This window comes from Maniola jurtina, chromosome 5 (assembly GCF_905333055.1).
Source record: "Maniola jurtina chromosome 5, ilManJurt1.1, whole genome shotgun sequence".
Classification (NCBI taxonomy): Eukaryota; Metazoa; Arthropoda; class Insecta; order Lepidoptera; family Nymphalidae; genus Maniola; species Maniola jurtina.
In genome coordinates this window covers 4,993,263-5,006,867 of record NC_060033.1, presented here as the reverse complement: position 1 = coordinate 5,006,867, position 13,605 = coordinate 4,993,263, and the positions used below count along the sequence as shown (strand labels likewise).

The window sequence follows — 13,605 nt, the reverse complement described above, 5'->3', positions numbered from 1 at the left end:
GTTCTGACCAAATGAAAGTGTAGTTAATCCAAATTTTTAGACGATTCGGAAAAAATTCTGGCATAATGACAGTTTGAAAATTTCTAAAGTGCATTATTTCTAGGAATTTTAGAGCACAGTATTTTTGATGTCTGCTTTATATAAATCTATAGATTTTTAATAACTGTTGTATTTTTGTTATCACAAATCAAAACAGTTTTTATTGTATGTAGGCTAACTTTATAGGCTCTTATGATAGGTCAATAATTGGCACTATTTGGCAATAATAATAATAATTGGCACTATTTGGTTAAATTATATTTGGTTTGGTAATAATTTGTGCATCTTACTTTTAGGGTGAAGGAAACAATCTGCATGCTTGAGAGTTCTTCATAATGTTCTTAAAGGTAAAAGCCTCAATAGCTCAACGGTTATAGGAGCGGACTGAAGACCGAAAGGTCGGAGGTTCAAATCCCACCCGTTGCACTATTGTCGTACCCACTCCTAGCACAAGCTTAATGCTTAGTTGGAGGGGAAAGGGGAATGTTAGTTATGATTAAAATGACTAATATTCTTTTTTTTTTAAAAAAAAAAGGTGTGTAAAGTCTACCAAACCGCACTGGGCCAACGTGGCAGACTACGGCCTATACCCTTCTAAGTCTGAGATGAGACCCGTGCTTAGTAGTGGACCGGCGATAGGGATGTTAAGATCATGAAAACATAAACTAAAACAGTGATGATAATGCGCTAGTCTAAAATTAAGGTGATCTGCTTGAATATACGTTAGAGATACTCGTACTTATACAAGTTTCTTGAAGAAAATATTGGGAAGTCTTTGCGTATCCATAAATAAATTACAAAGCAGAATTGTATCTACAAATAAATTCAAATTGGACTGTATTCGAAATTCTCAATGACATATAAATATGGAATTTCAAAGGAAATTTCGCTACCACAATAGAAACGTAGGAAGCTATTGTGTAAAGTGCATTTCGGATTGTTTTGATATGATTGTGGCTAAGCGGGAGATTCACTTTGTCCCTGCGACCACATACAAGGATGCAATAACAAATCCGACTTGTGTTGTTATATGACATATCCATATTACTTGTGGAGGCAAGTTTTAAACACGAAGCAGAGTTTAAGGCACACGATACATTGTGTAACCAGAAAGCTAGCAAAAACAAAGACAGGTGATAAGCACTGATAAGATACCATAAAAAACTACGAAAAAAAAGTAAAAATCCTGCAGTTTTAAAAGTTCACAATATATAATAGCAAATAAAACATCTGACTGACGCTAGAGGTCAACGAACGTTAAGTAAATAGGTCACTTGAATTACATTACGTTACGTTAACTTGAGTCACGTTAAGTAGGTGGGCACTGACCCGAGTTTTGTACACTATACAATGCGGGTTTGAAAAATAGTAAATCACTAAAACTACAAGATAAGGCAAAAATGGTTAATGGCATTGGATTGTGTTAAGGGAGTATAACGCTAAGTTTCTGCTAGTTTTCTGGTTACAACCTGTATTTAATTTCTTAAAACGCACATAATTCCAAAAAGTTAAACTCAAACTCCCGACTTCCTGAATAAAACGCCGATATGTCTTAACCACAGGGCACACTGAATACCCAAGTTTAAAGTTGGGTATAATCAAATACTCGGACATAGGAAATGAATGCCATTGCTTGACTATATGTACTTATTTGACTACATGTACATTGTTCAAGTATGAGTAAGGAAGACAAACAACAAACGTGAAGTTGTCGTCGGGCACAATGGATACCAAGCGAGGCATTGTCTGAGCCGCATTCAGCGTTGTTTTGTTTGAATTAGGATATGTACAAGACGCACACGAAAGTTAGTCTTGCCTCCAGTTTACGTTGGCCCAACGCAGTCAGCGAATGACGATTACCTAACTTGTAAACGCTATTTCCATTATGCAAAGATGTTTTGATGTACGTGTACAAAAAAAATGACATTAGTGTGCTTGGAATGAGATTTTGCATCTTTTGCATTCTTTGCATCGTTGATAGAATTTGGGATCCCAGTGGTTTACGCTATGCGTCGATAGATCAGTCAGTCAGTCAGGACAAGTATTTTTAACTCCCGACCCAAAAAGTGTTATAAGTTTGACGTGTGTATCTGTGTATCTGTCTGTGGTATCGTAGCTTCTAAACTAATGAACCGATTTTAATTTTGTTTTTTTTTTTTTTTGTTTGAAAGGTGGCTTGATCGCTTGTGTCCAGCCGCAGTTCACAGCTACCCGTCCACTTAGGGTTTTTTTTACAATTTACAGACTAGCGCTTGGCTGCAATCACATCTGCTAGCAAGTGATGATGCAGCCAAAGATGAAGCGCGCTTGCCTAGAAGTTGCCTACTCACTCTTGACTTGAAGGGTTCCCAATGCTGCGTATTATGGGACGAGACCGTTATTAACGCCATGTGAATGTTCAACGTCCATCAATTCTCCGAACTATGTGCCCGCCCAATCCCACTTCAACTTTGCAACTCGTTGAGCTCTGTCGTTAGCGTAGCACAGATCAAAACTTTCGTCTCAAAAGTCACTTCGTTTCGAGATACATTTTTCATGGCAACAATGTATGTTTCTAAGGCTGCAAGTAGACTATCCGACTTTTAGCCGCAGCTGAAGCGGTATTTTTTCTGTATTTCATATTCACATCCAAATCCACACCGCAGCTGCTGTGCCCAATCGCCGCTAAGAGTTTTTGTGTTGAAATGGAAAGCAGCGATCACAAGGCGAACTGTTGTTAAAGAAACGGTAAATAGTAGTAGGTTGGTGGTAGTAGTTCGTAATAAGTTTGCTGAATACTTTTTGTCTGAGTTTATCTGACAGAGTTCCAAGTTTATAACACGTGTATTTCATATCATGCTTTTACTTTTTTTTGTTTTTATAGGATTCATTGGTATTAACCATCTTACAGTTAAGTAATTATAATAACTCGGTATCGCTCTTTCATTAAACTAAAATAAATGACGGTGCACTTAGAAACTGACGCTGAGACATTAAGGTTGAAAATAGAGCGCACTTGGACTCTGCTTAGACTTAAAACGAGACAGATTTATGCCAGCGGTATAACGCTGTCTCGCTTTAACAGTGTCTTAGCCTAAGAATCACACATTAAAACACAGTGGCGCAGTGGTGATGCGGCACGCACGCCGCTCCGATCTGGCGCGGGCGGTGCGGTGGGCGGTACGGCCCACACGTTTGCAGTGCAACTCTAGGTCCATGTACAAGAAGCCAAGTGCTCAAAAACACTAGGGACTAAAAGTATGTATGGTGGACAAAACCTCAGTTTTTAAAATGGAGTCGGTTTTACATTAGCACGAAAGGGTGGATCCTCGTTCCACTTTGATGACAATGCGTCAGACAGAAATTTGTCCTGTCCGGCCCTAGTCTGTTGGCGCTCTAATGTTTTACATCGAATGTCTCTACGCCGGACTCGTAACAGGCACGTAGCGGATGCACTGGGAAAAAGGAACAAGCATGTCAAGCGATATTTCCAGTTAGCTTCATTTCATTTTTCATAACCCACGGCCAAAAAACACGGATTTGGTTTCCTAGAGTTTTTTAGAATTTAAACTGGTACGATTAATTGATTAATAGAGATTAGTACTTATTTATTTGCCTGAAAGCTCCGTAATGTTTTCAAATGTGTGTGATTGGCAGACGCCAATCCGCACTGGGCTAGCGTGGTAGACTATGGCCAAAACCCTCACTCTGAGAGAGAGATCCGTGCTCACATTATGTATGAACGCAGGTCTTAAAGCCTTATTCATTTTGGTAGTAAAATTAAAACTCGTGTTTCGTGATGCACGACTGTATGTTTTAATGCAGCATAAACTCGGAAACATGACGACTGTCTATAAAATGTTTTAAAATCCAGTTTTATCCACCATAAACCGGTTAATTGCGCAATTCAGGATTAAAGCCTATAAATTTTTGGAGCCAAAAATTTATGATTTTTTTGTTTCATCTATATTGTATGACTGTACCTATATATTATCTCCAATATTTCCGCGGGAATATTAATAGTGGTTGGAAATAAAAAGATTTCATAAAATCATTTCCACTTTGTTTGATACGATTTGAAATGTTTGGTTGTTTTTAAAATGTAGCGTTATAAGCTTGAAAAAAATCTTGCCAAATATTTACTTTCGTCAAATATCTCTATTTTTTACCCTCCATGTTCCTAATAATTGATTTTTTAGACTTTTGTCAATATTTTTGATTTGTGTAAAATTAATCTTTGATTTTAAATTAATTATGATTATTTGAAAGTACCTATATTGGTTTGCTGCCTAGGTATACCTATGCTGTCTTATAAGACATAATATACTTTCTTTCTAATGATTAGATTTTTTTTATTTTTTTTATTCAGGTTTTTTTTTTGGATCAATTAATCACTATGTGATTATGCCAGATCCATAATATCCTAATAAAACTACGATCTATCTTTTTTTGTAGGTATAATAATTTAACTTCCACAATTTTTTATATACTTTACGAATTATTAAAATTATTCTTTGAATTTGGTTGGAGTTTACTTTATAAAAAATCTTTTTTGTATGTATGAAAGGTATCGTATAATAAACCGATCATCGCCTATCACGGAAGGAATACATAAGTGATTTCATCGATTTGCACGTCACGCATCCCCTACGGATAAGAATTAAAATATTTCGCCAGTCATTGTTTGGAATTTTTGGTAAGTAGGTACTTAGATACTTTTTTGGAGGTAATGGTTCTTAGATTAGTTCGATAAAACCTCCGAGTCTCAATAGTTGAACGGTTGAGGAGCGAACTGAATTCCGAAAGGTCGGCGGTTCAAAGCCCACCCGTTGCACTATTGCCGTACCTACTCCTAGCACAAGATTTACGCTTAATTGGAGGGGAAAGTAAAACTTTTCATGACCTATATTTAAAAAAAAAACAAAGTTTTTTTTAGTAAAGAAGTAGTTTAAAAAGTAGTTTAGTAGTGTAGTAGTTTTAAAAAAAAAGAAGTTTTTTAAATTTATAACAAAGAATATTAGCCATGTTAATCATGACTAATATTCCCCTTTCCTAACTTAACTAAGCGTTAAGCTTGCACCAGGAGTAGGTACGACAATAGCGCAACGGGTAGGGCTTAATCTAGCGATCTGTCGGAATTTAGTTCGCTCCTAAACCGTTACTGAGACTCTTTAACGTTAAAAGTAACAAAAGTTTTGAAACATGAAAAGTTTAAAAAAACCTAATGATACACAGAATCCTGATAAATTGTAAAATTGACCCCAAGCAACAACATACAAGGTCGAATTTACTAAAAAATATTTATTGACCTTCTCAAAATTAAGTAACAATAATAGATAAGTTAGGCGCAAAAACCCATGAAACAGCTAATCTTTGGTTTATCGAATTTTTATTTAGGGCAGTTTTTCAATGAGTTTTTTAAATTTATTTTATACTACGATACTTATTTATCCGTTATGGATTGCGACCGTCATACAATTTGACGAAATAAATTACTTGCAATATTTTATGAGAGTTTTCGTAGCGCGAGCTCCTCAGCCCTTTTCAATAAACATAGTTTGGTTCTCATATTTTGAATAATGAAATATTGTAGGCACGTTCTAAAAACTAATATAACCTCTGGTTATAGTACGTTAGGGCTCTGTGGCAATATTATAAATCCTTCTTTGGATTCCGTAGAGCTCTCGTATTTGGCAGAGGCTAGAGACGCTTTCAATTTGGCATGTCCCAGTAAAGAGCCGGTATCTTTGATTTCTCAAAGACAATGGGATGACGCACTTTGTGCGAATGTTTTGCAGGAGTTGATAAATTCATCAACTTCTGCAAAGGACCGCGCGCGTCTCCTCGCAGTGTCTACGAGAGAATCAAGCTACTGGCTTCAAGCTCTCCCTTCAAAACATATCGGCACTCTATTGGACCACCTTACGCTTACCATCGCGGTTGGTCTTCGGCTTGGCGCTAGGATTCAGCAGCCACATCTTTGCCACTGTGGCGAGACAGTGGACGTATATGGTCACCATGGCCTTGCATGTGCCAAAAGTGCCGGTCGTTTCTCCCGTCATGCTTCCCTGAACGGAGTCATACGTAGGTCTCTTGTCACAGCTAAAGTGCCTGCAGTATTAGAACCAAATGGTTTGGCACGTAGTGATGGCAAGAGACCAGACGGTATGACTCTGGTTCCGTGGAAACAAGGAAGGTCGCTTGTATGGGATGCCACGTGTGTTGGTACACTGGCGCTGTCTCACATACAGGTGACCTCCGTGGCGGCCGGAACGGCAGCCACTAAGGCAGAAAGGGCCAAGAGGCGCAAATATGAAAATATAGAAAATAATTTCATATTTGTGCCTTTTGGAGTGGAGACCATGGGTTCGTGGGGCGAGGATGCCAGATCCTTTTTTAAGGACCTGTCATCCCGTCTTGTGGAGTCCACGGGTGACCGGAAATCTGGCAGTTACCTTGGTCAGCATATTAGTCTGGCCATTCAACGAGGTAACGCAGCCAGCGTTCTGGGCACCCTGCCTCGTTACAGTGATTTGGATGATATTTTTGTTTTATAATTTTTATATTTAAGTATTTTTAACATTTGTGAAAATCTGTATTATTACTTTCTGAATAAATTTCATATTGTAATAAAAAAAAAAAAAACTAATGTCTGTCTCTATAGTTTGCCAGATTTCCTTAAAAAACTTGGAAAGTTAGTGGTGAGACATATTATGAGACCCCTTTAGGGTATAGCAAAATATACGTCCAATATGATACGTACTAGATGATGCCCGCGACATCGTCCGCCTGGATTTAGGTTTTTTTTTTTAAAATCCCGTGGGCAATCTTTGCTTTTCTGGTAAGTATAATTATTAATATTTCGTCCCCGGGATAAGCTAACTCTGAACCTTTAATCAAAATCGATTAAACTGTTGGGCCGTGAAAAGCTAGCAGGCAGACAGACTGACACACAAATTAAGTATGGATAATAATTATTAAATAGTTTACTTAAGTAGGTAATATTTTACAGTATTTATAAATTATAATAACAATAAGAAACTACAGTAGATTGGAATTTTTAAAATTACATTTATTATAACTTCCGAATATAAACTCATCAAAAAAAATATATTTAAATGTCATATCTCTTTAGTCGCTAAGATTTAGTGCTTCAGAGATAAAATTTTGAGAAAAAGCTTGCAAAGGTGGAGAGAAAAGCACGTTTTTAAAATTAAACGGGGCCATAACCTCTAGTTACGATTTTTAACGTTCTTCGTGCATGATAAAATAATTGTGTGCAACCATGTGGACTATGTTTATAAGATTCTATCAGTCTGAGACTTTTTAAATCAAATTGTACGAAGTAAATTATTATAATATCTTCCTAAACCTTAAGGTAAAACTTAATAAGAAGAAACTTAATTAAAAAAACTTAAGTTAAGAAACATTAAAAAAAAATATTTACTAAATAACTAGGCCAACTTTATAGACGCCTACATATCAAGGTTTTAACCGGTTCGGAAAGTAGATTTTACTGAAATTTTTTTCTTGAGATTTTTTTAAAGCTTATTTCAGTTCTGGTTTATTTATTTTTCCTCTATGAAATATTTTACATATTAGATATCTATATTGGCACCACTGACAAATACAATCTTAGGCACTAGTTCAACCAGTTATTGCAAAAAGAAGAGTTAAGTTCAGAAGTTTGCTTCATTATAAAAAAAAACTAAATTAAGTAGTGATTTAAGCAAAGCATAATAAGACTTAAAGCATATTTTGGGTTAACACCATTTCGTAAGCTTTTATGTTTATAACAAAAGGTAAACTTTACAAAAACACTTCTCCCCTTGATCACAATCTCGTACTAATTTTTGTTATCACAGATAAGGAAATTACCTCCTTCACTCATTATTTTTTTTTGTTAAGTTTTTGAATAAATGAATGTACACAACGAAATTTACAGAAAAACACACACAAAACAAAACAAAAATATAGTTTTTTTCTTAATTAGGTCTTATGCGTTGTGTTAAATAATAAATTAAATATAATATATTAAGTAATCATAAATACTCATATAAAATGCTGACATATTATTTGACAAAATAAGAATTTTTGGATAAATAAAAAAAATATGGAGAAAGAATACATTTATTAATAGGCTCTTATTTCCTATTAATGGGCCACTAGTTACAGTTGTCGGTAGGTATAAAACAGTTTTATTTACAAAATTAACTCTAAATCAGAATTATAATGGCCACTCTTAACAAAATTATTACATTTATCTTTGTGATAGCCAGTCTTCTTTTATCATATCAGAAGCTTTCTCAGCTATCATTATTGTCGGTGCATTTGTATTTCCTCTGACTATTGAAGGCATTATTGACGCATCAACCACTCTAAGATTTTTGATTCCGTAAACTCGTAATCTAGGATCTACAACTGCTTCTTTGTCCCATTCTGGCCCCATTTTACACGTACCTGCAGTATGATAAATAGTGCTGGTATATTGTACAAGTAAACAAGTGAAATATGAATACGTTCCCCAAATGTGTTCTGTACACCCTTTGACTGGTTCTCTGACGAATCTAGCACCATTGTTTTTAAATATTTCAGTTTCTTCTAAGCCAACAGCGAATCTCATTGCGTCAACCAGTACATCTATATCTTCTTTCTTTGTAAAAAATCGAGGAAATATCAATGGTTGGCTCAGTATTGGATCAGTTTGGTTCAGTAAAATAAATCCTCTACTTTTAGGTACAAGTAAAACTGGTCTAACTGTAAGCCCATCGTAGAAAGAGAAAGGGAAAAAATTTGTTGCCAAATACGTTGTAGGGTCTGAATAAAATTCTTTGACATTTCTTCCAGCAAAATGAAATTGTATATCTGGTGCATTTTCACTAGCGTACTTGGTTTTAATAAAGGCTATACTTGTCAAAATACTAGTAGATGATAACGGCCCAGATTTTTTAAGAGGTTGTTTTTTATATTTGCTAACTTCATTTAACAAATCATGCCCATTAACAGCCGTTGAAGTTTTATTTGCTAGGGATATAATAAGAGCTTCTGTAGTCACATGATCTTGCAAATTTTGTCCTACAGGTAAATTTGTGATAATTGGTATGTTTAGGCTTTCTAAATGTTCTTTAGGACCGATACCAGAAAGCATAAGTAATTTTGGTGAATTGATTGCACCACTGCTAATAATAACTTCTTTTTTAGCATATGCATTATAAAGCTTTCCATTTTTAATATATGTTATTCCATGAGCTAATTTTGTCTTTGCATCTATAATAATTTTGGTAGCTTGTGTATTCACTAATATATTTAAATTAGCACGTTTTCTTCTTATTGGTTTAATAAAAGCAATATTTGTTGACCATCTTTTACCATCTTTAGAAGTAGATGAGGCTATATTCGTACCAAAATTATCTGCTGATGTTAAATCATTTAACGGCAACCCTTTTTCTTTGAATGCATCTACTAACATAACAGTATTTAAATCAGTATAAGAATATCTTTCTACGTTGAGTGGTCCACCAACTCCATGGTAATATTTGTCAGAAGATTCTATGTCTCGGTTGTTTTCAGATTTCTTAAAGTACGGTAGCACCTAAAAATAGGTAACACAATATAAAGTAATATATTTATTTAGAAAAATAGTAATCAATATCATACGGCAATTTATATCTAACAGTGCCGGGCTACTTTGCGTATAAAGACAGTACATTTCGGGAGTGGTAAAAATACGAAGACAAATAGTGTTTTGACATACCTCATCATAACTCCATCCATAGTTACCCATTTCTGCCCAGTTATCATAATCAAGTCGATTGCCTCGCATGTATACCAAAAAATTGACAGAACTGGAACCTCCCATGGTTTTACCACTGAAAAAATAATGTTGATTATTTTTTGTGAAACTTACATGCATCATTGCTGTTCCTCAATAAGTATCTAAATTCTTGCGCAGAGGCAAAAGTATGCCAGAAAATAGAAGCTTCGTGGAAGTGTGCACATCTCTCAAATGCACTGAATGACAAAAAAATACTGTTCCACGATTATTATTGTAAGAACCAGAAATTTTCGATTCAAGAATGATGATTAATGGTGATAGTTTTATTAATTATCTACTTCGAATAAATGTAGTAGTTTTTGATTGCTTCTTTTTAGTCTATTTTTTTGGGGTTTTTCTTTAAAAAAAATTATGCCAGCCCCATCATTTCCGAATCCAACCGCCCATCCTACACTTATAACAACCTATCTTAGTTTAAAATCATCATCGTTTAAAGTACCTTGTCCATGAACAACTTTGTCCCCTAGCAGATCTACATGTCAGTGCTTCGGGTTGAGTTCTGAAGTTCCAATCGATGTTAGAACCTTTAATTATTGCTGCAATCGACGGTGCCATAGTGACGTCGGGTTGTTCAGGTCCTGCTTCTATTAATAGTATCTAGTGCAAAATTGACAAGCGTTTAATTTAAGTATGCTTTACCTGAGAGAGTATAAATATAATAATAAAAATGTTCAGAACTTTGATTAGTGCTTCGAATAGAAGAGTTAATTGTACTTTAAAGGACAAATACTTGTTAGGAATACGTAGTAAAACAAGAAATCCTTATAGATTCGTACAGTCTGTCCATCCATCTGTCTGTCTGTTTGTCACAGCTATGTATTTTAAAAATAAACTAAAAGCGATAAGGTTAGTGCTTAGTACAGTTATAGAAATCTTTTACCACGTGTGCGTATTTTGACACACACTTGACCAGTTTTTTTGTTAGTTTCTCAGAATACTTGTGTTCTACGAAATACTAATTGGTTACTTATTTGACTTAATTAAAAAAATCTTAGTAAATCTGGTATAGCAAGAAACAGTTAAAAATTATTTTGCTATAATCCGCCAACAGTTGTTGTTGTTTGTTGAAATTACATTCCACTTCTTACCACCTGGAACTTACCTTCCACTTCTTAACTTCCGATAACCGATTGGCAACAACACAACCAGCTGATCCAGCACCAACTATGATAAAGTCGTAATATTCTTCAGTATTTTTTCTATGTTTTGGTTTTTTCTCTCTCTTGGTCTTCTCCTTTGTCGCTAGCACTTCATGTTTACCAAAATTTTCCAACATTTTTTTGACTAAATTTAAATCCACTGGTTGAAGAAAGTCACTGTTATATTCTATAGGAAAATTATTGAAGCGTGAAGAAGAAGGATGAAAGGTATTAAAATTATAAAGATCCTTGTCATCTTTTCTACGAAGATGCGTGTGGTGATGGTAACTTTGTGGAGGCCCGTATTCGAAATTATAAGAGCCAACTGGGTTATTGAACTTCAATCCCTGAATTTCTGAATTTAATTGTAATGCTGGACTTGAAAACTTATATGGATTTCTTGTCAGGTTCGGCACACTGTATGAGACACCACCAAACAGGCGCGTCACTAAGGCCAAGAACATTACACCCGTAGATGAACATGCCGTCAAAGGAGCTTGCTGTTCCTTACAAATATCACTAAAATTTTGCGGAGTCCATGTGGATATCATTTTCGTCACTTCACGTATCTCACAGCTAATTACTAACTACTAAATGCACTAAACTATCTCAGAAGCTACGTAATGTATTACGTCGTTGAACTCGGTTAAAAGAATGATCTACTTGTAGAAGCTTCAAGCGTAAGTAACTTATTGAGTTCATGGTGCTGAAATTAGATTGCTCAACGTTGCCATCAATCAAATCGTTCCAATTTAGAAATACAAAACAGGCCTCAAGTTTTTTGATTTTAGTGAGTAGGTATTAAAGTGCCTATTCACAGTTCAATTTCTTTAAATCAATTTGTTTTTCAAGTCGATCAAGTTCTAATTGACCATACTCACTTCCCTATGACTCAAGAAGCTCACGATTAATGATTTTAAGCCTCTTTAGATTATATTTTTATACATTTTATATTATGAGTCCCGTCGTGACCACGACTCCTGCAACTGAGTCGAAATATCGGCAGTGAAAACCACCCAATTGATCGTGGTGTGTGACCGTTATATTCAATATAAAAAGCTCTAAATTTCATTTCGATATTGTTAGTTATAGTGCAAGTAAGCTTCTTGAGTATTATGATTTTGAATGAATCGTTTCAGTTTGTTTTTATATTAATTAGATAATTTCAGAGATATTTAAGTACTTCAAAGACTCTTTAAGTACAGTAAATCATACTCAAGTTATTTTTATACAAGCAATTGAAAAAGAGTTTACGAGACGACAATAATACATTATATAAAATATGAAAAATTACTAAATTTTTCATAACATGCTTATTCACGGAGCGATTTGTTTGTTCCTCAACAAATTAATGTAACAGGACATGAAATTGGACTGTGAGTAGGCACTTTTAAAACTTCTCACTATTAGAATTGGTTTTGCTTGGTTGCTATTCTACTGTTGTTGAAAAATGGCAACTGTTAAAAAGTAGTATCACAACAATTATTATTTTTTTAGTTTTTAGTTTTAGGTTCATTATTTTAATAATTTAGTTTTTAGATGTTATAATTCCTAATCAAAGTAAATTAAATTAATACTTTTTTAATCATATTTAACAAAAAAATATAAACCAAAGTACTATGTATCTTCATTATCTTCATGATCGTAGTGTTACTTTTAAAGTTAGATTGCTTTTAGTGAGGAAGTTCGTTTTTGGTACATTTCAAAGTTCCTGTTATTAAGTATATTGCAAAGTTTTCAACTCCTGAAATGGTTTCCACGAAAATTGCTCCAGTACTCTAAGAGCACAAGAAACAAACAAGTAAAACGCTTTAACTCAAAACGCTCATAAAATAAAGCACTTATACCCTCTAAATTACCCATACCGTCATAAATCCTATACACCAACGCACGGCTGTAAAATAAAGTATACCTTTGGTAGGTTACATATTGACTGGGTATACTCGAACCGAACCTAATAATGGAGCTTTTAAATTTCATATATTTTCCCCTATTTCATACGGGAGCGTTTCTACATTATCAGATTCAATGTCGGATGCTGATCTGATACGATGTGATATTAGTTTTTAAAAATCTGAATTAAATTCGAATGTACTAAGCTTTGTTATTATGGGAAAAAGGAAGTATTTTTTGATGTTTTTGTTGGCTTATTTAGTGGCTTTTTCTTGTGCCATGCAGCACAATTTTCTTCACCAAAGACGCGTTGTAACTAAACTAATATTATTTTGATTAGCTTTTGGCACGAATATACGAGTTATTAGCTGTTATCCGTTGTAAAATCTAAAAAAATCTATCTTGAGTTTTTAAATGGACAGACAAACAGCTATTTTACTTTAGTACTATCATAACGCCGCCACTATCCCATTGAAATAAATTATTAGTACTGAAGGATTATTTTTAAAACGAAAATCGTGTCTATGAAGCTTTTAAAAGTATGACATTGGACATCAAGCAAAAAACGATTTGGAGGCTGCAAACGTTTTTGTTAGAAATGACTAGTTTTGTGGCATAGTACTTTACTCTACATAAAAGTCATTGAGCTACACTGATCAATTTCACTGGGACATCATAATATTATAAGTTGGTTGGGCTGGGCGCGTTTGGAACCCTCGT

The 13,605-nt window shown here is 34.6% G+C and overlaps 1 protein-coding gene across 2 annotated transcripts; it reads right to left on the bottom strand.

The window, feature by feature from the left end:
* Positions 1–8,264: 8,264 nt before the first annotated feature.
* On the bottom strand, positions 8,265–12,784 carry LOC123865315 (glucose dehydrogenase [FAD, quinone]-like). Of its 2 annotated transcripts, XM_045906272.1 has the most exons (5): positions 12,603–12,784; positions 10,956–11,582; positions 10,293–10,450; positions 9,773–9,887; positions 8,265–9,610 (listed from the first exon to the last, which is right to left on the bottom strand). In XM_045906272.1, exons 2-5 carry the CDS (start codon positions 11,541–11,543, stop codon positions 8,279–8,281), a joined length of 2,193 nt encoding a protein of 730 aa, XP_045762228.1. In that variant the 5' UTR covers positions 11,544–11,582; positions 12,603–12,784; the 3' UTR covers positions 8,265–8,278. The 2 variants fall into 2 exon arrangements, with proteins under 2 accessions (XP_045762228.1, XP_045762227.1); XM_045906271.1 differs by lacking the exon at positions 12,603–12,784 and having other exon boundaries at positions 10,956–11,636.
* Positions 12,785–13,605: the final 821 nt, after the last annotated feature.

Coding starts and splice junctions, on each gene's coding strand:
- LOC123865315 (XM_045906272.1), bottom strand. CDS start 11,543: ATGATATCCACATGGACTCCGCAAAATTTTAGTGATATTTGTAAGGAA. Junction 9,888..10,292: donor CAAAGTTGTTCATGGACAAG/GTACTTTAAACG, acceptor TTATTTTTTCAG/TGGTAAAACCATGGGAGGTT. Junction 9,611..9,772: donor ATGGATGGAGTTATGATGAG/GTATGTCAAAAC, acceptor ACCTATTTTTAG/GTGCTACCGTACTTTAAGAA.